Here is a 27,507-nt window from a genome sequence, read left to right as displayed (position 1 = left end):
CTCTCTTTCTTTTCTTGCTTCTCGGGTAGAAGGTGGTGGGTGACATGACTCAGTGTGGCAGAGAAAGGAGCCATCAATTGCGAAAGGCTGCATTTGAGATGGGAGTCGTGGGAAAAATGTGGCCCTCATTCACTCCCTTCTCTATCATTCATACTTTCTCCCCCCACCCCCACCCCACCCCCTCCCACCTCCTTTGTGTTCCCTATCACATCAAATCCCCCTTGGGATCACAGCCTCATGTCCATCACTACCTTTATCTCCCCCAGTCAACTACTTTATCCTTCCCTATCTCTTGCTCCACTGTCACTAACCTCAGCCTCCATTCACTCCATCGGGTTAAAGGCCCCAACCTTCAAGCTAGTATCCCTCCTCTCTCCATTCCTAGCCTCGTTTCCTATTGGATGTTGAGGATCTGTTTCATCAAAATTCAGATCATTTTTTTTTAATAAAAAAAGTCAAATTAGAATGAGGAAATGTACTGCCCGTCTACCTTTCTCTCTGTTTGGTCTCTCCATCAGTCTCTGGCTCTCTCTGCCTCTGTCTCATAGGTGTTAGTAATAGAACCTGTCTCTCACAGGAAAGAGCAATTTGTGTCAACAAAATATAAGTAATTAGCTGACTAAAAAATTCAACTGATGCATTTAAAAAAAATTCAGAGTAACATTACATGAAAAAAGACACATTCATACTTCCATTCACCCTTATCTCACTCTCTTCTTGACCCCACTCTTTCTCGCTCTCTCTCTCTCTCTCCTAGGGATAACAACTCTGGTTGAATGTATTCCTAAAGGTTTCATCATATGACCTCATATGTCCAACTAATCCATTCCCGCTACTAGATGCCCGACACGTCCATCTTCCCCCGTCAATTGGGAAGCAAACAGACTCCATTACCCGAATGGATGATCCATGACTGCCAGTCAAACAGCACTTTTCCCCCATCTTGAATATTTTTATAACTAATAGAGAAGTTTTCATAATGCCCCTATGAGTTTTCTCCTCGCTGCAATGTCCAGATCAATCTTTAATTCCTGGAGACTCCAGGGCATTCCTATAGGGTTGGCTACCCTACTTTCTCCTTGACCACTGTCTCTCTTTCTAAAGTTGGAGAAAACAGAACAAAGCTACAATTGTGTAATCAGAAGGGTTTTTTTTTTGATCTGATATATACACACACACAGTCCCTATATTATTATTTTTTAAATAAGTAACGTCTTTTAAATTTGTCCTCCATCTTTTCTTCAAATAATTGTAAAAAAACAACTGAGTAAAAACTGCTGGAAGGTGAAGAAAAATATTCCTCATTATCGCTGCCTGAAGGCTACCGATACATCCTGGGAAAGTAGGTATGCTGCACATGCTCAGACTGTACAATCTAAATTCAGCTCACAGCGGTGGACAACAATACCAACTTCATGCCTCAGCTTTTGGGAGAGGCTCTCAATTAAAACTCTGAAGGTGGTATTGAAAGGCACAAAAGATAATTCAATGGATAAATGTAATCACATTATTGAGGCGCAATTTTTGTCTGGCTATTCTTGAAACCTTGACATAAAGCACATAATTTTGTACATTCCTTCAAGTGTCGGTATTTTTACACATGCAAAACAATCAGAAGAAAATTCAGTGACACCAAATAAATGCTGCAGTACCTTTTTTGTTTGTCCACCTTGAACATATTCAACTCCAATGGCTTTGGTGCCATCAAACAAAATTCTAGTTACAAATGTTTTCTGTTCTGCTGTTAAGTTGCTACGTAACAATCCAGGGCGCAAATACGCACTAGCTGCACTCCACCTTTGTCCTGAAATAGAGGAACATTTTGATTGAAAATAATAAAACTATTTACAAATGACAAAAACCTATACAGCATAATGACAAAACAAAAAAAAAGAAATGGAATAACTTGCATTGCAAACTTTGATTACAAAGTAGAGGCCACCTGCCACTAATTGAGAACCCCTTAAATGAAATATGTCCCTATAGTAGGCATTGATTAGGGTCTTCAAAATAGATTTTGTATAAAACTTACACCATAGATAATTATTTTAGAATCACATACGGTGTACAATTTTATATATTTCTACTTACACTGACATTGTGCTCACATTAAGTGTGGCACACTTAATGTGAATGTGGATTTAAACTTCATATGTAGCCCTTGACGCTCCGAGGACAATCTATTGCATGCATCGCTTCAGGAAAGGAGGGAAGAATTGACAGTGGGATGGATGGATATGATGGATAAGATAGATGTGAGCAGAACCAGTAAATATATTTCCACTTTCTGGGAAATTGCTCCTGTATAAAATATTGTACTGGATCTCTCGCTCTCAATTTTACATTTTGTAAGAAATCAACCACACTTTTGTCCCAAGGTTCTTTTACTATCTTGAAAAAATGTTTTAGACAAACACTTCCTCCAATTTTCCTCCCACACTTTTCTCAAGTGGCTACTTTATGTGTGAATTCAAGCTGGGAACAATGGCAAGTTATTTGACTGTGGAGAGCATTACAGCCAAGTACAAATCCTGTCCTAACCTGACATCCGCACATGGGAACATTCCAACATGGGTCACAAAGTAGAGATTAAAGCAGGAACTTTATACAGCAGTGGGAACTCATTGCAGATCACCGTGACCTTTTTGGTTTGTATGATTCAATACCACAAGTATTTCTTCAATCACTGAATTTCCAGTAATATTCTGTAAATGTCCATACAAATAGAGGTAGAAAAAAAAGTTATGGTGATGTAGGAAACATTGAACGGAAGCCCCCACCTGCCTTTCAGATGCACGCAAAAGATCGTATGACGTTTTGTCAAAGAAGAGCAGGGAATTCTCTCAATTGTTCTGGCCAAAGCTGTCCTTCAATCCACCCCACTAAAACTGATTCATTGGTCGTTCACCTCACGGCTGTCCATGGGAACTTGCTGTGTGCAAATAAGCTGCTGTGTTAGCTTTACAGTAACTATACTTCAAAAGCAATTAATTGGCTATGAAATGCTTTCGGATATCTTGAGGTCGTGAGAAGTGTCACAGAAATACAAATTCTTCACTTTTTTCTTCAAAAATCTTAGGGAAAAAGTAGCATTATTGTAGAATTATGATATATTGGGAAAAAGCTCTAGCAGGCTATTCATCTGTATTTAACGCTGCAATGAAAATTCCTATCCCTCCAAAAAAAGGATAATTTATTACGTGGCTTTCCACTACTGCACAGTCGAATCAAAAAGTGACTATAATCTATTTCAGGATATACCTGGTCAATAAGTTTAAGGAAGCAGAAGATTTTACTAACTTTAAGGAAGCGGAGTATCACCACAGCATTGAAAGAAGGAATATTAAAAGAGTTTTTGTGAACAAGAGCATGGATACAGCAACCACTGATAATTATATCACAAAGGAGGAGGAGGAGGAGGAGGAGGAGGAAAGGACAGTCCAGGAGCACAAAGCACAGAGAAGGCACACAACCCGCAGCAGTACTATTCCTGGCAATGGATCTACAGCAAAAGCGTCAGCTGCACAGCAGAGAACCAATGCATGAGCTAATTCAGGTCAGCAGGAGGGCCATGACAGATGTACCACCTGGTAAACAAGACCTGCAGGGAAAGTCAACCATCTGCAATGCACTACCAATGCCACCTTAATGTAAGGTCCTTTGAAACTTTTTTTTGCATGAGGACCACTATAGAAAACAACTTACTTTGGGACAATGTTCCCCCACTGTGTTTCCATTATAGCAGCATTCAGAGCTTGTCTGTAAAATGGGCTTTTAGAAGTTGGATTGCAGAAGTACTGCTCAGAGCTGCACTAACAAACGCCTTGGCATTTACACTGGTTAAGTGACATATGTTAGTTGCTTGAGAAGTGTTAAAGGATCATAAATACAGGTATGTAGTAATTGGCTAAAATGTTTTTGTTTCAACCAACTGAATCACATGTTTTAGCTACACATTCCCACAATTTAATTACAGGCAAAAATTTCAAATAAAAAAAATAATTTCTTCAAATTCTCAAACCGAAAAAAATCATCAACTGCCAATACCTTTGTAAATTGTCATATCCATCCAACCAACTCCCTCTTGCTGGAATCCATTCATGTCATCAGTAAATGGGTAGCCAGCTTGTTGCCCAGCCTCAAGAAAAGCAAGATGAAGAAGATGTTTTGTTTTTGCACGTGATACATGCAATGGTCCATTTCCCCCTCTATAGAGGTCAGCTCCCAGTTCGTGACACTGTGCTTTCTTAAAATAAGGAAGACAGTGTTCATAATCCCAACCAGTAGCACCTTGTTTCTCCCAATGATTATAGTCCTCCGCATGCCCACGGATATATACCATTGCATTCAAAGAGGAGGATCCACCCCAAACACGACCTCTAGGCCAGTACATCACACGGTTATTCATGTGTTTTTGAACTGTAGTATGATAATACCAGTTGTATTTATCATCACAGAGATTGTATATCAAGGCAGCTGGCATATGAATTTTCCACATTAGTCGTTTGCTATTCATTAATGTATCCTTAGGCCCTGCTTCTAAAACCAGCACTGAATCACTGGGATTTTCAGAAAGACGGTTTGCCAAGACGCATCCTGCCGAACCTGCTCCCACTATTATATAGTTATATTCCGGAGTCTTTGCAGCACAGCTTTTAACCGATGTGCTTAAGTTCTGCTGCTGTCGGGACCTAGCAAACAAATTGCTTGACATGCTCACTTTTGTGAACCCAATCAATCTATGCATGCTTCTGGCTGTGAGCACAGTATGCATTAAAACTGCCCTGGAGGTGTAGAACATCTTTTCTGTCCTGCTTTATGTTGGCTTGATGTGTTCGTCTTGGAGAAAAATATATTTTTGGTTCCTGGTACAAAGTACAGCAATAAGTACTGTAATTGGACCGTTCAGTGCCGTTGCTCCTGAGGACCTATGGAGAAATAAAGACAGATATTCCTTGAGATTCACTGCACATACAAAACATCAAATATAAAACACAAAGCAACTAAAATCAGAGATCAAGATATTAAAACAAGCCGATACAATATACAATATGAATTAATCATTAAACAAATGCAAATTAATTTTAAGAATCAGCAGTGAAAATGTGAAGTATTTAAAACAACTGAATCTGGAAACAGTTCAAACTAAAGAAAGATTTTATGGAAGCAAGAACAGCAGCTGCAGTCAAAATATCCAATACAAAAGAAAAACAAACTTCAGAGTTGAACAAATTGGAAGCCAGACCACTGCCTGAACTATGCAGCAGTTACTTTCATGACACACCCAGTTAATTCCGGGTCGCAGTGCCCATTTGTGTGATTTATACCAGTAAGCAAAGGTCACCGCGTTAATGATACATGCTAGGTAGTCATTACCCCAAACAGTTAGAAATTTCATTTCACAGCACCCAACATATGAACCTCTGCACACAAGCTTTATCTTCCTACACCTATCAGATGAATTATAATAATCATTGAAGTAAATAACTAGCTTTCCACAATATTCACCGGTCAGAACTTCAGTGAATCATTAATTTTCAAACTGTACAATTTGCTTTGAATTATAATAGAAATTTGAGTAGTTTTTATACATGACTTTGTTTGCCCCTTAAGTTTGTTTCCTTTCGAACTCCCTCTTTATTCAGTCACATCCACAAACTATCACTTGCTTCTCAGGGTCACCAACCCCAAGACAAATATAATGGGCAGTATCGATCGTTTAAAACTCTGCCCCTCACATCGAACTCCATGGAAACTTTCCTTTCCTCCTCAAATGTTTCAAAACCTGAAGATGTTTCATAGAAAATTCACTTCCATTTCTAAAACAAAATCAAATCTTCATATGCCAAGTGCAAGTGCTAAAAAGCAATGAAGGAAACAGCAGAGGCAAAGATACTATACAGGATGGGACATTATCTCAGTAAGTCTTCTGGAGAGGATTTTTTTTTTTTACATGTTCCAAACTGTACATGAACAAACAGAAAATGTATATCCTTGCTAAAGTTTTCATAGATACTATAGTTAATGTGGAACTACAGCAATGACTATCTTTGATTAGAATACGTTGTACAAAATGTGAAGATCTGTTTTTAAAAGACCAATTCAGATATTGTAATACATGCAATTGTAGAAACGCTTCTATTTAAAAAACATTTTTAAAAGGCTCTCTTGCTCTTTAAATGTGCTATCATTTAGTTTCACCAATGTTTCAAACACAATGTTGGCAAAACAACGCAATACAAATCAGACTATGCCCCGTGAGGTACAGCTATTTAGAAGTATGAAGGTCACAGACTTGTATCTTTACAGCAATATTCTGCTTTTAACTTTTGCGCCACTCATTGGCATTGTGCAAGTGCTCATTACAGCAACAATTCATTTTTTATATATAGAATTTACAGCAGACACAGGCCATTCGGCCCAAGTGGTCTTTGCCAGTGTTTATCCTCCACACGAGCCTCCTCACTTCCTCCTCCATCTAACCCGATCAGCATATCCTTCTATTCTTTTATCCCTCATTATACTTATCTAGGGCTCAATTTTGGCCAGGAGTTGCTCTGTTTTTTTTGGAGCAACTTGGTTTTTCTGGCGTAACTTAAAAATCCCCATTTTCCCCAATCAATTTGCACCAGCGTAATTGAGTTAATTACGATTTTTTCAGGTTAGTTTTTTTTCCTCAAAAGCAGGCGTTACCAGCCACCTACACCAGTTCTGCCCATTTAGGCAACTTTGGCCAGCTAATAGTTACTCCATTTATACTTCGGCCAGCGTATGTGGCCTCGCGAGAAAACCCTTGCGGAGAGTTAAAGAAATCGGCGCAGGTAGGTACATCGGAGGCCATTCAGCCTGGGATAGGATCGGAAAGGGAAGCGGAGAGGACCTGCACCTAAACCACTAAGCCTTACAAACAAAAAGTACTAAGAATTCAATGAGAAATAAAAAATTGAAGTAAGTCCTACCTTCATCTTCAAACCCGGCCCGGAAAGCCAGCGGGCCGGCCGGTGCGGGAGGCCACACGACCTGGGCTAGGGGCGATACAACGCACCGGGAGACCACTCGGCCTGGGCTAGGGGCGGGACAACACACTGGGAGGCCACTCGGCCTGGGCTAGGGGCGGGACAATGCACCGGGAGGCCACTCGGCCTGGGCTAGGAGCGGGGCAACACACCGGGAGGCCACTCGGCCTGGGCTAGGGGCGGGAGCGATTGAACTGGTCGGCATCAGGATTCAACAGAGAGGCTGCAGCAAGCAAATCAACGGAGAGGCTGGGGGCGGTGGAGGGGGAGGGAGGGGGCTGGCAAGCATCGGGGGCCACTGAGAGGGAGGGGCTGTAATTTAACGGAGAGACTGGGGTGGGGGAAGGAGAGAGGTCACAAGACTCAAGGGGGGGGGGAGAAAGAGGTCACAAGACTCGGGGGTGGGAGGGGAGGAGGGAGAGAGGTATCACAAGACTCAAGGGGGTGGGGGGGGTGGGGAGGGGGAGGAGAGGACAAAAGACCTTTGGGTGTGGTCCATCCATACAGACCTTGGGAGGTGAGAGAGAGAACTGCAAACCTGTGCTGCTTGCTTTCCTGCCGTTTTGCCCGTCTTTGAAAGTTTAACTTTAAGTATGGGGGCAATACTGACAGTGCCATACCTTTTGCAAGTGTTCTGCATTATTGTGCTACATAGGAGACCAATTGATTAGAGCTCATCACGTCAGGAACATCAGAGCCCGTCGGCAATTTCGAGTCAGGCATTCTTACTTGCACCTGAATGATGCAGAATGTGTCAGAAGGCTGCGTTTCCGCAGAGAAGTTGTCCGTGAGATCTGTGAGTTGCTGAGACCAGACCTACAGCTGAGAAGCGGCAGGTGGACTGCTTTGCCAGTTGAAGTGAAGGTTACAGCTGCACTTTCATTCTATGCCTCCGGATCGTTTCAAGCTACGACTGGAGATATGTACGCCATCTCTCAACATGCAACACAGGTCTCCATTCGCCAGGTCACGGCTGCATTGCTTGCGGGGAGGAATGACTTCATCAAGTTCCCTATGACCGCCCAAGCAATCCATGACAGTGCTGTGGGGTTCTCAAGGATTGCTGGCTTCCCAAAGGTACAGGGCTGCATTGATTGTACCCACATCGCCTTGCGAGCACTTTGAGAATGCCGAACTGTTCAGGAATAGAAAAGGCTTCCACTCCATTAATGTGCAGCTTGTGTGTGACAACATGCATCGCATCATGTCAGTCGATGCAAGATACCCTGGCAGCACTCATGATGCTTTCATCCTACGTGACAGCGTTAAATCTGACATGTTTGAGCAGCAGCCAAAAGGGCAGAGCTGGCTACTGGGAGACAAAGTGTACGGCCTGGCCACCTGGCTCATGACATCTCTACGCGTAACCTGGACGGAAGCTGACCATCAATACAACATGTCGCACATTACGACGCGCAGCATCATAGAGAGGACCATTGGCATCTTGAAACAGCGTTTCCGATGCCTGGACCATTCCGGAGGCTACTTGCAATACTCCCCTGAGATTGTTTTTTTTTTTTTAAATGTCCAATTTCTTTCCAGATCAACTCTAACGCCAAAGATCACTTTGCGCCAATATATTTGATCTTAGGCCAAAAGGCCGAGAGGCGAAGTTGCACCGTTCCTGGAAATATTGCAATACCAGGTCGGTGCATGGAGTGGACGGGGCAAGCCCCTGATCCAGCTCCCTGTCCAAAAAACAATTTAATATCAGGTCCCCATAAACTGATAAGAACAGATACTACACTTGATCTTAGCCAAAAAGGCCGAGAGATTGTTGGTCAGTTCACTGTTGTGTGCTGCATGCTGCATAACTTAGCCATCATGAGGCAGCAGCAGCTGGTAGTGGAAGAAGACCCACTTGCGGTGAGAGTGGCTGATGATAATGATGTGGAAGATGCAGGTGATGAGCAGGAGGAGGTGGTGGAGGAGGATGATGACGAGGATAAGCCATGTAAGTGCCTGAGGCCGGAGCATGGCGGCGGAGGAGGGCGGGCCATTGTGCTCCTTTAATGATTGCTCGAGCCTTGCGCCAGCAGCTCATCCGTGAACACTTTACTGATGCCTGAGGGCTCAGCGACAACTATTCCACATGGACATGTTTATTCTTTGCAGCTGTTCCGTAATGTTGTGTTGTGCTAATGGAACATGATTCAGTTTTAATGTAAAATATATTTTATTCAAAAGTTTACAATGTACTTAACTTTAGTGTAATAAAATTATTCTTGTATCAAACTTTAATTTTATATGACTCTTTAAGATTACTTAAAAACTTTAAGATCACTTATAAAGTTGTAAATTTACATAACTTACAAAATACTTTCAATTTGAAAACAGTTACAACAGTATCAACAACAACAGCAGCAAAGAAAGGCTGCACCCATCTCTCATCCCCCTTATTCCAACACCGCCCGCCGCGCTTGGTCTTGGAATCTCCACCACCCCTGCCCGCAGGCAGTGGCGTTCTATATTTGGGCTTGGTACCAATCTTATTCCTTCTAACATCTCGTTTGATGTGCACTTCTCGATGGGTGGTGGTGGTAGGGAAGGTCAGGTGCTAATGTGGAGGGCCCGGCTTGGGTCTCTTCAGAGGCTGGTGTGGGGATTGCAGTGGGACCGTCAGGGTGCATGAGGGAGGGCTGCAATAAGGGAACACACCCAGACCATGCGCCCGTTGACAGAATCAACTACCACTCCCACTGCAATCCCCACACCAGTCTCAATGGACTGAAACATGCCCTCCCTGACGGCCTGTGTCATTGCCAGTGTCGTCCTTTCCACTACCTCTGACATTCCCTCCCTCATGGACATTATTCCCTCACTGATGTTCCCGGACATCATTCCCATTTCCCATGCCATTGCTATTACTTCCCTCGACAGTCCCGCTACCTCATCACTCACCTCACTGATGGTGTCCAGGAGTGATCGGATAAGGTCAATGCCCTCTGCACTCAATGCCATGATCTGAACCACATCTGTTGCATCATTGCATCTCAGGAGAGCGTGGTCGAGCTCTCCTTCCCCTCACCCTGGATCTGCCTCGCAGCATCCCAGTGGAAGGCACGGGCTCAGACAGTGGGGCCCTGGGTGTGCCTCACGGTATCCCAGTGGGACCCACATCCTCGGACGGTGGGGCCCTGGGTGTTACTTGCTGCATCGCACTACTGGGACCCGCAACCTCGGATTATGAGAAACCAAGGAATGTCCCACCAGAACTCAAACCACTAGTCATGGAAGGGGCTGGCAACTCCGATAACTGCACATTCTCCAAATTCAGTATATAAGTGGTAGCTGCATCCAGCTGACCCAACTCCTCCTCACCCCCATGTTGGTCTGGAGGGTTGGCTTTGAAGATGTTCTCATGCTCAGGCTCGTCCGCGTCTGAATCTTCTTCTGGATTTTCAGGATTGGCATCAGGTTCTGCAAAATATAACAGAAGAGTCAAATGGTTAGCAGCACAGGAGGGGACAGGATGGGTGGCATGAGTAGGATCACACATAGCAGGCCAGACAGCAGGTTGATTTGAAGGGCCACGTTAAATTTTCAAGACTTACCCTCTCCCTCGAATGTGGGCCCAGCTTGTGCAGTACTGATTGCTTTTCTCCAGGCAGGACCCATCAAAGCAGCGACCCTCTCTTCCAAGGGTGTCAGTAGGTGCAGATTTGGCGGGCCGCCTCCTGTTCGATTTCTTTCCCTTTTGTTGTGGGACAATTTCTTCTACAAAGATAAAAATGCAACTTTTTAGAGAGGGTGTCTTTCTGCTGGGTGGCACAAATACAGCTGGTCACATTTACAATTGCAATTGCATTGAATAAATTAAAATATTACTTCCACTAACTACTTGACCAAGGTCCTGCCATTTCTTTTTACACTGGTTTCCAGATCTCTTGGTGTTCACCAATGCGCAGAAATCTTCTGCAACTTGGTTCCAGCATTTCTTTGGGTGCCACTTTTGTGCGACCTCTGCTGGTATCCAGCTCCTGCCATCTGTTCTCAATGACATTAACGAGTGTCTCCACTTCTTCCAGCAAGAAATTCTTTGTTCTTGGGCCACGTTGCTGCAGCTGCTCTGAGACATTCACGGCACTTTTCCAATGCTCTTTGGCATAGTGATTTTTCCAAACACACAATCCTTATTTTGCATGCAGCAGTGATTTTTACAAATACAGCACTCCTTCTGGCACTTCTGCTGGCATACAGTACTGATTTTACCAAACAGAGCACTGCTTCTTGAACTCAGCCGTTAATTTCCTACCAATGCACTCCTTCAGGCACCAAAACACAAGCAGCTAGCTAGCTCTTTAAAAATGGCTGATTGCCAACTCTCAGCGCTACTGCTCATGCGCGGACATCACTAGCGGACTCCACTGCGCATGTGCAGATGTCCCGGCATATTTTCCAGCGCAGAACGCTGGCTCCACCCACGACTCGACTGGCCACGCTGCGCGACTGCAGTGAAGAGGTCGGACAGTGGCCAAAGTGGCAACAACATTTTTCGGCGCAGCTCGGAACGTACATAAGCGGCGCAACTCTGGGAAGTGCGCCGAAAAACAGGCTCGCCAAAATTGAGGCCCTAGCTTCCACTTAAATGGATCTATGCTCTACGCCTCAGCTACTCCATGTGGTAAGTATGTTTCACATTCTAACCACTCTCTGGGTGAAGAAGTTTCTCCTGAATTCCTTATTGGATTTATTAATGTTTAGCTTATATTTATGATCAAAGCAAAATACTGCAGATGCTGGGAATATGAAACAGAAAATATTGAAATACTCAGTCGGTCAAGTAGCATCTGTGGAGAGAGAAACATTTAATGTCTCAGGTTGATGACCTTTCATCAGAACTGGAAAAAGTTAGAGATGTAACAGGTTTTAAGCAGGTAAAGAGGCAGGGAAAGAGGGATGGGGAGAAAAGAAAAAAAGGGAAGGTCTGTGATAAGATGGAAGGCAGGAGAGATTAAGTGACAAAAGGGATGATGGTGCAAGGCAAAAGGAGATGGCAATGGGACAAGTAAAGAAACAAAAATGAGTCTAGAAAAGGTGTAAATGGGAATAGCAGAACCATCAACAGCTGCCATCTGAAAAAATGGGGGAAGATGTTATGATCTGAAATTGTCGCACTCAGTGCTTGGTTTGATCATGATCTTTAGGTGATTGCAGAACCACACCCTCATCATTTTTTTTATGGTCTTGTTAACCTACGTTGCTACTATTAATGATTTGTGAATCCGTACCCCTAAATCTCTCTGCTATGTACCCCATTTATGCTCTTATTTTACAAGGAGTATTTGGCCTCTATTCCTTTAATCAAAATGCACCCGTTCACACTTATCTATATTGAAATTCTATTGTCATTTACATATGCCCATTCTGCAAGTTTATTAACGTCTTCTTGTAATAATTCATTAAAACTGTGTAACTTAGCATGCATTTACACTACAGGTTTAGCATCAGCGCAAAGCAGTTTTGGCCTCACACCAATGCTAAACATCTGTCATGTCAATCGGGAGTTATGTTTTAACGGAATCTGGAGCGAAGCAGGGCTCCCTCCTTCAGGATCCATGCAGTATTTGCACTATAATCGCAGTGACAATGTGAACGGGTGCAGTGTAAATGCATTCTAAATGCCACAAAACTTTAAAAATAAATGAGTGATCTACACATACCAATGTAAAATTTGATTTCCTCGACAATATACAGTAGACATACAAACTAGCTTGCACTATTCGACAATTAAGTCAAATGAACTGTACAATTTTTTTTAAATCATGAAACTGGGATGAGCAAAAACCCATCGTCAGGGTATATTTAGGATACCAGTTGCAAACCAACATATCAACACTATCAATTCCCAAAAGGTAGAGATTTTGTAACTTTAGCTACAAATATAGATTAATTTAGTGTACATTAAAAGGGTTTTATTTTTAATTTAAATTTGACTTTGCATCATCAGATTTGCTGGATATTGATTAAATTCTGTGCAATGACCCTTTTGCTATCAAAGCCCAGTGTGAAATCAGTGGTTAAGAGTTTAAATGCCCCTTCTTCTGTGGATTGATACTGCAACCAAAATGATCAAACATCAACTTTTGAAATTGTATATATATTTGTGAATAGGTCTGTCCATTAATGCACAGGATACAAGTGCTGAAAATTGGAATGTCCTTTCAATTTTGTCACCAATTCTGAGCACCAAACAAATCCAGGCCATATTCACAAATGTGCAATGTTCCCTTCTTTGATTTTTACAAACTGGACCGAGTATTAATAGATGTACACAAGAAATAATTTTAGTTTGATCATGATCTTCAGGTGATTGCAGAACCACACACTTGTCATTTGCTCAAACGGGGTTACCTCTGATGCAGGAAGCAGGTTATACACCACTTCTGTCAGGATCAGCTGAGTTAGCGTAATGGAACAGTTTTCTGTGGTTTTATTTTAGCTACTTCCTCAGTTTTTCTTTTCTCGCTATTAAAATACAGATAGCATCCCTGCTCTTGCTTCTGTATTGGCATAGTGAAGCTGGCAATTTTTGTTTTGCCAATCACATCATGGTTCTTTGGCCTCTAGTGCTTATCCACATCAAAAGTTTTCTTGTTTTCTATCCCTGCCACAAGAAATTCCACATTCTTAACTGCTTTCCCTCTCATTTGCTTTTTTTTGTCATTTTGCCTGCAAACGACATTTATATACAGATGCACTTTAGTTACGTCACAATTTTTTTTAATGAGTGCTGTTTTATTTTAGTGCATATAAAAAAGTACTTTGTTGTCCAAAATAGAATTGAAAAGGGTGATGTGTTTCTTTATCATTTCAAAAAGGGTTATTTGGTCTTCTATCTCACAGCTGATGAGATAGCTGTTCCTAAAGTGAGATTCCTACCTAGTTATGTGTTTTGAATGTGACCGTAGCTCTGCACTGAGTTTTTTTTTTAAATCATTGTAACAGCCAAGACTGATCCTGAGGCTTTGCTTCCTTATATTAAGAGAATATGTGGTATTTCAGTAATGTGAAATCTTGTTTCCTGTATCAGTTTTGTGTAACAGTTTTTGGTTAAGAAGTCTGCTATGGTTTGATGTCAGACAGGACTATGATTCCATATTGTTTCATACTGCAATGGTTGGCTGCTAAATGTGACAAGCTGAGCTTTGATCACACCAAAACATGCTACCCACTGCATCACATGCAGGCAATATTGTTATAGAATGTCTGGGCTAGAAATTCGATGATTTTGCAACCGGGTTTTTGGTGTTATTTCACCCTTTTTGGCAAAAATCCGGTCGGTGGGATCCTCAGGCACCTTTGTGTGATGGCGTTTTCCACGTACCGCTGAGGAGAGGAGTGCCGTCGTGCAACAGTCGAAATAGCGTTTTTGGCAGAAATTTGTCTCTCTCCACACCCGTATTCTGCGCTCAGAATACCGACAGGGAAAACCCTGTCATAGCAGCCCTGCCAGCAGCAGTAAGTATGAAGACCTGCAAAAAGGTAAGTTAAAGTTTTTATTTTTTAATTCTTTTGCAGCGATTCGATGGATAAGTGTCTTGTAAATGTTTTGTGAGTTTTTGTTCGTTTGTTTTTTCCAATTTATTCTTTGGTGTTTTTCCGCCCTCCCATGGCGCCGCTCGCAGCGATATCGGCCTCGGACTAAAGTTAGCGAGGATCGCGGTCCTCGTGCAATGCCGATTTTTACCGCTGTGCAAATTAAAGGTTGAATTTCTGGCCTGATAGCGATAGCGAAAACAGTGGTTTTGGTCAAAAAATACAATTTTTACTGAAAACCGAATTTCTAACCCTCTGTGTTTCTACAACAATTAAATTGTTTTTGACGTCAAAAGAATGTCCCTCCTTCTTAATAGGAGTTAAGAGGGATAAAAGTCAAGTCTCTTATCTGGTTCATTAGTGATTACTGGAGTGTTTAGATTAGAGTTCCATGGGACATTCAACTCAAATATTTCAAAGCAAGTGGCTGTTTACATTGATGGCAGCTGAAAGTGGGAGCTGAGGGAACAGTGAACTCGAACATATGCGATGCAAAATATTTATTTTTAAATACTGCTTGTAATTTCTAGTATATACCAAAAGTCTCTGCTTTTGTAAATAAAACATTTTCATTGTCTTAGCATACACAAATGTGTCATGTTTGCAGTCACCTGCGAGAAATGAAGGGGACAGAGAGAAACAAGAGAAAGGGAAAAGGAGGGGAGAGACAGGACTTCAATGAACAGGAAAACTCAGCGAGTGTATTATGGGCAGCTGATCTGCAATTGCCCATTTTCCGCCTTCACCGAAAGTTAAAATGACCCCCAATGAGGGAAAGAAGGGATAAGGAGAAAAGGAATGAGAGAAGGGGGGGGGGGGAAGAGAATGTGAAAAGGGGAAGAGGGAATTAAAGAGAGGGGGAGAAGGAACAAAGTGAAAGAGTGAGGTAAAGAGACAGAATGAAAAATAAAAGGAATGAGATAGAGAGAAACAAAGAGGCAGCCAAATGAGATGGGAATATGCAATTAAATAGGAAAAAACAGGCATAGGGAGAAAAATGTTCAGAAAATAGCTGGAAACAAAGAATATTAGAAATCAGATTAATAGGCTGCATTTCAAATTTGCTGCATGATATACTTACGGTTTCAGTGAGAATATCAGTGAATATATTAGGCCATAATTTGCTGCGAAATAACAGTGCGGCTAATAATGCCAGTCATTGTTTATGCGCAAAACCACTGCAACTTCAGGCGAGGGCAGATGCGCAATCAAAAATCAAAAAGTTGCTGTCCGAGTTACGTTAGCTTTGCGAAATCGGCATCTCGCCATCTGACTCACCATTCAAATGCTTTGAGCAGCGTGAAGTTACTGTATTTGCACAGTAGATACAAACTAAACTCGTCACAGAAAGTCAAGTCTTGTCATTTCAAGTCTAAGTACCCTTTTAATGACATAAGAAGTGGCAATTACTGTCAATCAATCTCACTGGCACTGCAAATTAACTATTACGAGTGTGAAGTCTCAATCCTTCAGGTTTTAATTGTTGTTGGACATTTTTTTATATAAATGTAAATTACAAAACAATGTACTTACCCTTTCTGTCTCTTTTTTTCTCCTCTCTCAATCCAATCTTTCTTTTCCCTCACATTATTCCTCTTTCTGTACCCGATTTGACACTGAATTCACCCACTCTAATTTATACTTCCTTGTTTAGTCCTTGCGCTATTAATTTCACATTAAGGAGATACACAGGCCCCAAAATTCACAATCGCGGGAAGGACTGTTACTGCCCGTTTGTGCTGGCCATTCATCAAATCGACTGGCCGCTGCTTTGGGCTCAATTGGCCGCCCCGCATAAATTAGGCCCGGGAGGTTTTGCAGTGGTGTGGACCACCGCTGCGATTGACAGACTCTCGTGATGTGGGACTTGCGGCAGTAGTGACACGGCAAAATTGCGCACCGCACCGCACCGCTCTGCTCCGCCCCGCCCCCGGACCCATTTTTAGCTACAAAAAGCCGGTCCTTCAGCTGACAGTGTCCCCGCCGGCTTTTAGGACCGGTGCAGAGTGGGAGAGCGCCGGGTGCTGTCCTGTGAGTATTTTTGGTGAGCAAAATATTCTCTGACGTCTTTGGGAGTGCAAAAAATTCTCGGAGGTCTTTGGGAGTGCAAAAAATTCTCGGAGGTCTTTGGGAGTGCAAAAAATTCTCGGAGGTCTTTGGGAGTGCAAAAAAATCTGACAGCTGCTTGGCTCTTGGAAAAAATTCTTGGGAGGTGCTTGTCTGTTGGAAAAATGTTCCATCTGCTTGGATCTTTCAAAAAATCTTAGAGCTGCTTGTTCCACATCTCAAAAAGGGCAGCAGGATTTCAAAACGTCTTGCTGAGTTAAATGTGATTTTCCTTCTTTGTAATTACTCGTGATCAGTGAGAATAAATCTCTGCTGCACAGAGAGTCGTGCTTTCACCTATAATGGGCTCAGCTTATTCAGGAAAACGCCTGCTCCAGCTTGCGAGAGACAGGGAGGTGTTAAGTCCTAGTTCGGGTGGTCAGCTGCATTCGACAACAATCGAGTCAGATACCTTCAATCTTTACGTCTTTATTGAAGCAGCTTCGGACCCATTACCAAACTGCCAGCACAGAGTCTACAGATTCCGGGGCAGGCAGACAAAAGGTCTGCCTATCCTCACAGACGCATCCTTTTTATTCTTACAAACTAGAGGAGGTATGGCCCGCTTCATCAATCACAGTGTGTTACTAGGGCTTCATGAATTGATAGCCTGTTTATCTTTAGAACACTTTATGCTTTTACGAGCGGAATAGCCCAGCTTAATCACACGAAGCAAATGTGTTCCTTATCAAGTTTATGGCCATAAACCCTTGTTTATCAGTGATGGTCACACAAGCTACTTTGTCCACTACTTTCTCACGGGAAACCAAGTCTGTCTTTTCTTATTGATTCCTAGAACCATTTCATGATTCTTCCACATACATTCACAGAGGCACGCAGGAGGCATCGCCGTGATCAACAAGTCCTGAGGCAGCGGGCAAGGGAGGCAGAAGACATGGCTGCCCAACATGCAGAAGGGCCTGCAGATGTCATCATACAGAGGCTGGACAGCAGGGAGATGGCGTGAGGAGGAGGTTAGGTAGGCGGATCCCCTTCACCAGATAATAGGCAAAGAGCCTCGCCAGGGTACAGCCTGCAGAGGCTGTACAACACAATGAGGAAGAGGGAGAAGGTGCTCAGTCAGCTGGCATGGGAGTGGCGCAGCACATACCTCTGCCAAGGAGGCCCTACTATGCTAGGGTGTACCGGCTCCAGTTTTCCTTCCTACAGCTCAGCAACGAGCTGTGTGTGTGGAGGCTGAGATTCAACAAGGACGTCTTGACCGAGCTCTGCAACGTCCTTCGGCCAGATTTGGAGTCTCGCACAAGGCTGAGGACAGCGCTCAGAGTGGAGACCAAAGTGATCATAGCGTTGAACTTTGACGCAATGGGCTCGTTCCAGTCTGCAACTGCAGACATCTCTAACATATCACAATTCTCCGCCCATCGCTCCATCCGGCAGGTCACCAATGTACTGTACAAATGAAGAGTGCAATATATCTCCTTCCCCATGACCAGGGAGAAACAGGTGGAGCACCAGGCCGGATTTCTGCGGATTGCTGGACTGAGTGTAATGTATCCAAGTTTGCTGACAATACAAAGCTAGGTGGAGGACAAAGAGTGTGCAACGGGATGTAGGTTAAGTGAGTGGGCACTAAGGTGGCAGGTGGAGCATAATGTGGGGAAATGTGAGGTTATTCACTTTGGTTGGAAGAATAGAAAAACACAATATTTTTAAATGACGAGAAACTATCAAATGTGGGCATTCAGAGAGATTCCAGTGTCCTCGTACAGGAAACACAGAGTTAGCATACAGGTACAGCAAGCAAATAGGAAGGCAAATGGCATGCTGGCCTTTATTGCAAGGGGGTTGGAGTACAAGAGTAAGTACATTTTGCTACAATTGTACAGAGTTTTGGTGAGATCACACTTGGAGTACTGTGCATAGTTTTGGTCTCCTTATATGAGGAAGGACATAGTTGTTCCAGTACAACTACAACACTGGCATCTACCATAAAATGTGGAAAACTGCCCAGTATGTTCTGTCCACAAAAAGTAGGACAAAGCCAATCCACCCAATTACCGTCACATCAGTCTACTCTCAATCATCATCAAAGTGATGGAAGATGTCGTCGACAGTGCTTTTAAGCGGCACTTACTCACCAATAACCTGCTCACCGATGCTCAGTTCAGGTTCCGCCAGGACTGTTGTGTCTTGAATAAAGAATCAGGCCAGATACTGCAAGCTCAAAGTAAGATGTGACCGTAGTCCTTTATTACAGGTCTCCAGAATGCCTCTCCAGCCTGTGAGGCCTCCTTATGTACAGGTGCTCCCAAGGGATTGTGGGTTCCCTTGGTACTCCAGGAATGAGCTCTCTGGTGGTTAAACAAGGTATTTACAGGTTTACATCTATAACACTTCCCCCCCCACCACCCCAAAGTCAATAGTGTAACTATTGGGGCCTTCCTTTCCATGGTTGATTGTCTCGGTGAAAATGCTGGTTTTGGTGAGTCGTTTGTTGGGACCTCGCTGGGCTGCTGCGCAGCTGGACTTGCTGGGCATGGTGAATCCTGCTGGGCTGCTGCAGGTGATGGGTTCTGCTTCATGGTCAACCGCTGGGTCGGTTGCCACTTGTGTGTGTGTTGGGGGGTCAAAAAAGGTAGAGTCTATTGTGGGTTGTTCTGGATAGTCTGTGAATCTGAGTTTGGTTTGGTCCAAGTGGTTCCTGCAGGTGAGTTCATTTGAAAGTTTGACCAGAAACACCCTACTCCCCTCTTTGGCCAAGGCAGTGCCGGGAAGCCACTTGGGACCTTGTCCATAGTTCAACACAAATACAGGATCATTAATCTCGATTTCGCATGACACATTTGCGCGATCATGGCATTTATTCTGTTGAAGCCGCTTGCTCTCTCCCCGTTCATGTACATCAGGGTGGACAAATGAAAGCCCGGTCTTTAGTGCCTTTTTCATGAGCAGTTCAGCGGGAGGGACCCCAGTGAGCGAGTGGGGTCATGCGCGGTAAACTAAGCAGGACTCGGGATAGGAGAGTCTGCAGTGAGCCCTCAGTTACCCTCTTCAAGCTCTGCTTGATTGTTTGCACTGCTCGCTCTGCCTGACCATTGGATGCTGGTTTAAGCGGGGCAGATGTGACATGTTTGATCCCATTGCAGGTCATGAACTCTTTGAACTCGGCACTGGTGAAGCACGGTCCATTGTCACTCACAAGGACGTCTGGGCAGGCCGTGCGTGGCAAACATGGCCCGCAGGCTCTCAATGGTGGCAGCGGACATGCTTGCCGACATTAACACACATTCAATCCATTTGGAGTACGCATCTACAAACACTAGGAACATTTTTCCCAAGAATGGTCCTGCATAGTTGACATGGACCCTGGACCACAGTTTGGAGGACCAGGACCATAAACCTAGTGGCGCCTCCCTGGATGCATTGCTTAACTGTGAATGTGTTACATTTGTGCATGCAGGACTCTAAGTCTGCATCGATACCGGGCCACCACACGTGGGATCTGGCTATCGCTTTCATCATTACAATGCCTGGCTGGGTATTGTGGAGATCACTAATGAAAGTGTCCCTACCCTTTTTTGGCACCACTACCCGATTACCCTATAGGAGGCAGTCTGCCTGAATAGACATTTCATCTCTGTGCCGCTGGTACGGCTTTATTTCTTCCTGCATCTCTAATGGGACACTAGACCAACTCCCGTGGAGCACACGTTTTTTTTTTTACTAAGGACAGTAAAGGGTCCTGGCTCGTCCAGGTTCTAATCTGTCGGGCGGTAACAGGTGATTGCTCAGTCTCGAATGCTTCCATTAGCATAACTAAATCTGCGGGTTGTGCCATCTCCACCCCTGTGGTGGGCAATGGCAGCCTACTGAGAGCATCGGCACAGTTTTCTGTGCCTGGCCTGTGGCGGATGGCGTAGTTGTATGCGGACAACGTGAGCACCCATCTCTGGATGCGGGCCAATGCATTTGCATTTATCCCCTTGCTTTTAGAAAAGTGGGATATAAGTGGCTTATGGTCGGTTTCCAAACAGGTATTGATGCATTTTCTTTACCCACCACAAACACATGCTAACGCTGCTTTTTCGATCATGCTGTAGGCCCTCTCAGCCTTGGATAGACTTCTGGATGTATAAGCAACTGGTTGCAATTTCCCAAATTCATTAGATTGTTGTAATACACACCCGACAGCGTATGACGACGCATCACATGCTAGTACCAAATGCTTACATGGACCATGCAACACGAGCAATTTGTTTGAGCATAACAGTTTCCTAGCTTTCTCAAAGGCATTTTCTTGGCTTTTACTCCATACCCATTCATCTCCTTTACACAGTAAAGAGTGCAGTGGTTCTAACAATGTGCTAAGACCTGGTAAGAAGTTATCAAAGTAGTTCAGGAGTCCTAGAAACAACCGCAACTCCGTCACATTCTGTGGTCTCGGTGCGTTCTTGATTGCCTCAGTCTTCAATTCGGTGGGCCTGATGCCGTCCGCCGCGACTCTTCTCCCCAGGAACTCCACTTCAGGCGCCAGGAAAACGCACTTTGAGCATTTTAACCTGAGCCCCACACGATTGAACCGACTAAGAACCTCCTCCAGGTTCTGCAGGTGCTCGACGGTGTCCCGACCTGTAACCAAGATGTCGTCCTAGAAGACCACGATGCACGGGACCGACTTCAGTAAGCTTTCCATTTTCTTCTGGAATATCACCGCGGCCGATCGAATCCCAAATGGGCATTTGTTGTAAATGAAGAGACCTTTGTACGTGTTGATGCAGGTGAGGCCCTTCGATGATTCCTCCATCTCCTGCGTCATGTAGGCCGAGGTCAAGTCCAGCTTCGTGAACGTTTTTCCTCCCGCCAGCGTCGCAAATAGGTCATCTGCCTTTAGTAGCGTGTATTGATCCTGCAGGGAGAAATGATTAATGGTTACTTTGTAATCACCACAGATTCTGACGGTGCCATCTTCTTTGAGGACTGGAACAATTGGACTGGCCCACTCGTTGAATTCTAATCGGCGAAATGATGCCCTCTCGTTGCAGCCTGTCCAGCTCGATCTCCACCCTCTCTCTCTTCATGTACGGTACCGGTCTCAACTTGTGATGGATGGGTCGTGCCCCCGGAATCAAGTGGATCTGCACTTTTGCTCCTTGGAACTTCCCGATGCCCAGTTCGAACAGCGAGGGGAACGTGTTTAGCACCTGGGCACATGAAGAGTCATCGACAGACAAGAGCGCTCGGATGTCGTCCCAGTTCCTGCGTATCTTTCCCAGCCAGCTTCTGCCGAACAGCGCGGAGCCATCGCCCGGTACCACCCAGAGTGGTAAATTGTTCACCGCTCCATCGTAGGAGACCTTTATGGTAACACTGCCGATTACGGGAATCAGTTCCTTTGTGTACGTTCTCAGTTTAGTACGAATGGGAGTCAGGACTGGCCTTGAGGCCTTGCTGCACCACAATTTATCGAAAGTCTTTTTGCTCATTATGGACTGGCTCGCGCCCGTGTCCAGCTCCATTGACACCTTCAATTCAAAATTCAACCTTGAACCTTCAGCATTATCGCCGGACACTTTGTGGTAAATGTGTGCACCCAATATACCTCTGCCTCCTCAGTCTGAGGCTCTAGTTCATCGTGATCCACCGTGGATCTGTCCTCCTCTGCAACATGGTGATTTGCAGGATTAGCAGAGTTTGCAGCTCGTCTGCACATACGTTGGAGGTGTCCCATTGTTCCACAGCCCTTGCAAATGTATCCTTTGAAGCGGCATGAATGGAAACAATGATCACCACCGCAGCGCCAACAAGGTGTTAATGGCCTTGCATTCACCACCCTTGAGGGTGGACTCTGAGACATCCTGCGGACGTGCAGCTGCAGGCATGTGAGTCCTGCCTTGTACGTTACGATTCGAAAACAACATTACTTTGTTCACAGTACTTGCAGCAGCACTCGTGTGCTGAGAGATTTGTCACTGGTGGCAATGAACACCTGGGCTATCGCTATGGCTTTACTCAAGATTGGGGTCTCTACAGTCAAAAGTTTGCGAAGTATTACTTCATGGCCAATGCCAAGTACAAAGAAGTCCTTCATTTGGCAGCGTTCGCTTCTCCTTCCAGTTCGTTGGCCACGAAGTCATGGTCGAGTCGCTCCATGAAAGTTTCCCAATCATCTCCCTCCGAAAATTTCTCCAGGATGCCCACGGTTCTTTGCATTTTTGCGGTGGGGTTCGTCATCTGTATCTCCTTACCAGTTGTGTCTTGAATAAAGAATCAGACCAGATACTGCAAGCTCAAAGTAAGATGTGACCGTAGTCCTTTATTACAGGTCTCCAGAGTGCCTCTCCAGCCTGTGAGGCCTTCTTATGTACAGGTGCTCCCAAGGGATTGTGCGATCTCTTGGGACTCCAGGGGATGAGCCCTCTCGTGGTTAAACAAGGTATTTACAGGTTTGCATATATAACAAGGACCACTCGGCTTCAAACATCATTGCAGCTTTGGTCCAAATATGGACAAAAGAGCTGAATTCCAGAGATGAGGCGAGAGTGACTGCACTTGACACCAAGGCAGCATTTGACTGGTGTGTGGCATCAAGGAGCCCTAGTAAAATTGAAGTCAATGGGAATCAGGGGTAAACTCTCCACTGGCTGGAGACATACCTAACAAAAAGGAAGATGGCTGTGGTTGTTGGAGGTCAAATCATCTCAGCCCCAGGACATCGCTGCAGGAGTTCCTCAGGACAGTGTCCTAGGTCCAACCATCTTCAGCTACTTCATCAATGGCCTTCCCTCCATCATAAGGTCAGAAGTAGGGATGTTCGCTGATGATTGTACAGTGTACAGTTCCATTCGCAACTCCTCAGAAAATGAAGCAGTTCATGCCTGCATTCAGCAAGACTTGGACGACATTCAGGCTTGGACTGATAAGCGACCATCTCCAATAAGCGAGTCGAACCACCTCCCCTTGATATTCAACGGCATTACCATCGCCAAATTCCCCACCGTCAACATCCTGCCGGGGGTCATCATTGACCAGAAACTTAACTGGACCAGCCGCATAAATACTGTGGCGCCAAGAGCGGGTCAGAGGCTGTGTATTCTGCAGCAAGTGTCTCACCTCCTGACTCCCAAAAGCCTTTCCGCCATCTACAAGTCACAAGTCAGGAGTGTGATGGAATACTCTCCACTTGCCTGAATGTGTACAGCTCCAACAACACAAGAAGCTCGACAATATCCATTACATAAGAAAATAAGAAATAGGAGGAGTAGGTCATACGGCCCCTCGAGCCTGTTCCACCATTTAATACGATCATGGCTGATCCGATCATGGACTCAGGTCCACTTTCCTGCCCGCTCTCCATAACCCCTTATTCCCTTATCGTTTAAGAAACTGTCTATTTCTGTCTTAAATTTATTCAATGTCCCAGCTTCCACAACTCTCTGAGGCAGCGAGTTCCACAGATCCACAACCCTCAGAAGAAATTTCTCCTCATCTCGGTTTTAAATGGGCGGCCCCTTATTCTAAGATTATGTTCTCTAGTTCTAGTCTCCCCTATCAGCGGAAACATCCTCTCTGCATCCACCCAGGCAAGCCCCCGATAGAGAATTCAAACAGGCTGCAAAGTTGAGAAAACACAGACCCATATCTACATGAGAATGAGCACATTGCATTAAGTCATCAATCAACTTGACATTTCAGGACTTTTGGCAGCGAGCCAATTAGGGGTTAACAACATATCAATTAAGCCAATAAGGTCAAAGGAGGAGAGTTCATTTCTGTAAATTGATCCAGGATAAGAACAGCCATTTTTGCCATGTGTTCTCAGAAGGACAAAGGGTTGGCAATCAGCCAGAGCTTGTTGCTACTGCTAGAATAAAATTACTTTAAATCTACTACCGGAGTTCGCCACTCATTGAAAATTAAGAGATCTAACACCCCTTCATAATCTTATACGTTTCGATAAGGTCACCTCTCATTCTTCTGACTGACAAAGCAACCTGCTTGATTGGAACCCCACCCATCACCTTCAACATTCATTCCCTCCATCACAGGTGCCCTGTGGCTGCAGTGTGTACCATCTATAGGGTCCACTGCAGCATCTCGGCAGCACCTCCCAAACCCATGACTCTACCACCTAGAAGGACAACGGCAGCAGGTGCACGGGAACACCATCATCTGAAAGTTCCCCTCCAAGTTACACACCATCCTGACTTGGGAATATTACATAAGATTAAATATATCGCCGTTCCTTCATCATCACTGGGTCAAAATCCTGGAACTCCCTTCCCTACAGCACTGTGGGAGTACCTTCACCACAAGGACTGCAGCGGTTCAAGGCAGCGGCTCACCATCATCTTCTTAAGGGCAATTAGGGATGGGCAATCAATGCTGGCCTTGCCAACAACGCCCACATCCCAGAACAAAGATTTTAAAAATACTTGCCTTAGAGGCAGTGCAACGAAAGTTCACTAGCTTGATTCTTAGGATGAAAGGGTTGTCCTATAAGGAGATATAGCATAGACTGGGCCTATACTCTCGAAAGTTTAGAAGAATGAGAGATGATCTGAGGGGTTGATTTCCCTGGCTGAAGAGTTTAGAATTAGGGAGATAATCTCAAGATAAGGGGTCAGCCATTTAAGACTGAGACGAAGAGGAATGTCTTCACTCAGGGGTTTTGAATCTTTGGAATTCTCAACCCCAAAGGTGCAGAATCATTGAGTGTATTCAAGGTTCAGAGAGATAAATTTTTGGACTCTAGGGGAATCAAAGGATATGGTGATTGGGTGGGAAAGTGGAGTTGAGGGAGAAGATCAGCCATGATCTTCTTAAATGGCAGAGCTGGCTCGGGGGGCCATATGTTCTGTGTACTAGTTATACATAGGATATAGGGATATCACACCTACACACTAGTTACATATTGGCTATCAGTGAGTTACTGTATTACTAATGGGATTCTGAGTGAGTTACTGGGTAATGATGGGAATCTGAGTGTTACCAGAATTACTTAGAATTATATAGAATTTACAACACCACACCAGGCTATTCGGCATCAAAATTCCTCCCACCTCTAGTTTCCCCTCTGCGAAAACCTCTCCCACCTACGGTTGGGTTTTTTTCTTCCCCGCCCTCGGTTTCCCTCCTTCGCCTGCTGACAGTTGACCTCCTGGCTCTCTGAACTTCTGCTGGGGGCAAAAAGATAATCAGCTGCAGGGGACCCAACCTTTATAAAAAGGTAAATGCAATTAACATTTGCAGATGTTACACGATCAGCCATCCAGGGATACCCCCAGCCAGCGTTAGCCATCCAACCAGAACCAGAAGGTCTGGCTGGAAACCAGATCTGGCTGGCTATATATGGCAGTAGCTGGTCTCCAGGACTGCTCAGTGTGCTGCTCTCTGACATTCCTCCCCCCTCCTCAGTAATGCAGGCCCCTGCCCTGTGCTGACCCGCTGGATTCTCCAACCCTCCCCCCTTCAGCGCTCGAATAACGGGAAAGTCGCCACTTCAATTAAAGTCAGCAAAATGTTCGCGCCTCTGGCCAACAACTCCGAGCGGGCGGCGGGATCCTGCCCCCCGCCGAATTATGCCAGGTTCAGGTGCAAAACCGGGGCCTGTGTTACCCGGGAAACGGAGCGGTGCTGACCCGCAGCTCCTCTTACTCTCAGGCTAATTGTGGAAACTTCATCCCAAATCCCATTTAAAACACACACAATTCTCCATTCCCACAAATGCTCAACATAGTTTTACATGCCGTTATCGCCCGAAGGCGGGTGCCACTAACTCGTTGACTTACCCCCTTTTTTTTTACCCCCCTGACTTTACTCGTTCCCACCGTTGGGTTTGCGATGACGCACTGAGCGGACCGGCCGAATCCAACTGGAATGGATTGGATTCCGCAGGGCAGGTGGCATCGAGCGGAGCCGGATTCCTGGACCGGACTGCTTCCCAGTTCAATCAAGATCTGGCTTTCCCCCAATATAACCCTGGGCAGCATCCATTCCCACCAACTGTCCTCCTTTCCTCCCTTGGGCTGTGGCGGCAAATCCTAGATTCATCGTTCTCCTTTGGGGTTTTTATTCTCTCTCTGTCTCTCTTGGAAAGGGAGAGAAGCAGAAATAAAAATAACTCTGCGGCCATTGAGCCTTCCCAGCATCCACATCGCCCCAGAAAGCCCCCTATTAAAATTATGGGAGCTTGCCCCAGCTCCAGCTCACACAAAATCACCACAGTCGGAATGGCACTCCTACCCACAGCCAGGGAGGCTTGGTGGAGATGGAAAATCAAAGAGAAAAGAGAGAGGAGAAATACCATGAGATAAACGGAAAAAGAGCGAGAGAAATAATGAGAACATCATGAACAGGCACAGAAAATTAAAATGTCATGAACAAGTACAGAAAATAATCAAAAAGATTACTGGCATGCTGGCTTTTATATTTAGAGAATTAGAATACAAGGGGTAGAAGCTATGCTGTCGCTATACAAAACCCTGGTTAGGCCACCCCTGGAGTATGGGAGCAGTTCTAGGCACCACACCTTAGGAAGGATATATTGGCCTTGGGAGGAGTGCAGTGTAGCTTTACCAGAATGATACCCGGACTTCAAGGATTAAGTTATGAGGAGAGATTACACAAATTAGGGTTGTATTTACTAGAATTTAGAAGGTTAAGGAGCGATCTGATCGAAGTTTTCACGATATTAAGGGGAACAGATAGAGTAGATAGAGAGAAACTATTTCTGCTGGTTAGGGATTCTAGGGCTAGCGGGTATAGTCTAAAAATTAGAGCCAGACTTTTCAAGAGTGGAATTAGGAAACACTTCTACATAGAAAGGGTGGTAGAAGTTTGGAACGCTCTTCTGCAAAAGGCAATTGATGCTAGTTCAATTGTT

General features: G+C 44.6%; 1 protein-coding gene and 1 pseudogene across 5 annotated transcripts in view; both read right to left on the bottom strand.

Annotated features, from left to right (window-relative positions):
* Window positions 1–26,492, bottom strand: part of chdh (choline dehydrogenase) — a 69,907-nt gene extending 43,415 nt beyond the window's left edge. The window contains exons 1-5 of one of the 5 annotated variants that reach the window (XM_070894700.1): window positions 26,414–26,492; window positions 10,571–10,733; window positions 10,338–10,436; window positions 4,048–4,928; window positions 1,653–1,804 (exon numbers count right to left, since the gene is read on the bottom strand). In XM_070894700.1, coding sequence (XP_070750801.1) covers window positions 1,653–1,804; window positions 4,048–4,801 — 906 coding nt within the window. In that variant the 5' untranslated portion in view covers window positions 4,802–4,928; window positions 10,338–10,436; window positions 10,571–10,733; window positions 26,414–26,492. Of the gene's footprint in view, window positions 1–1,652; window positions 1,805–4,047; window positions 4,929–10,337; window positions 10,437–10,570; window positions 10,734–16,088; window positions 16,424–25,684; window positions 25,774–26,413 lie in introns of those variants that run through there. The other 4 variants (XM_070894699.1, XM_070894698.1, XM_070894701.1 and 1 more) reach the window with 4 other exon arrangements.
* Window positions 8,625–8,791, bottom strand: LOC139277881 (U2 spliceosomal RNA; annotated as a pseudogene).
* Window positions 26,493–27,507: the final 1,015 nt, after the last annotated feature.

The sequence above is a fragment of the Pristiophorus japonicus genome, chromosome 12 (genome assembly GCF_044704955.1).
Source record: "Pristiophorus japonicus isolate sPriJap1 chromosome 12, sPriJap1.hap1, whole genome shotgun sequence".
Taxonomy (NCBI): domain Eukaryota; kingdom Metazoa; phylum Chordata; class Chondrichthyes; family Pristiophoridae; genus Pristiophorus; species Pristiophorus japonicus.
This window is presented reverse-complemented; position numbering and strand designations above follow the sequence as displayed.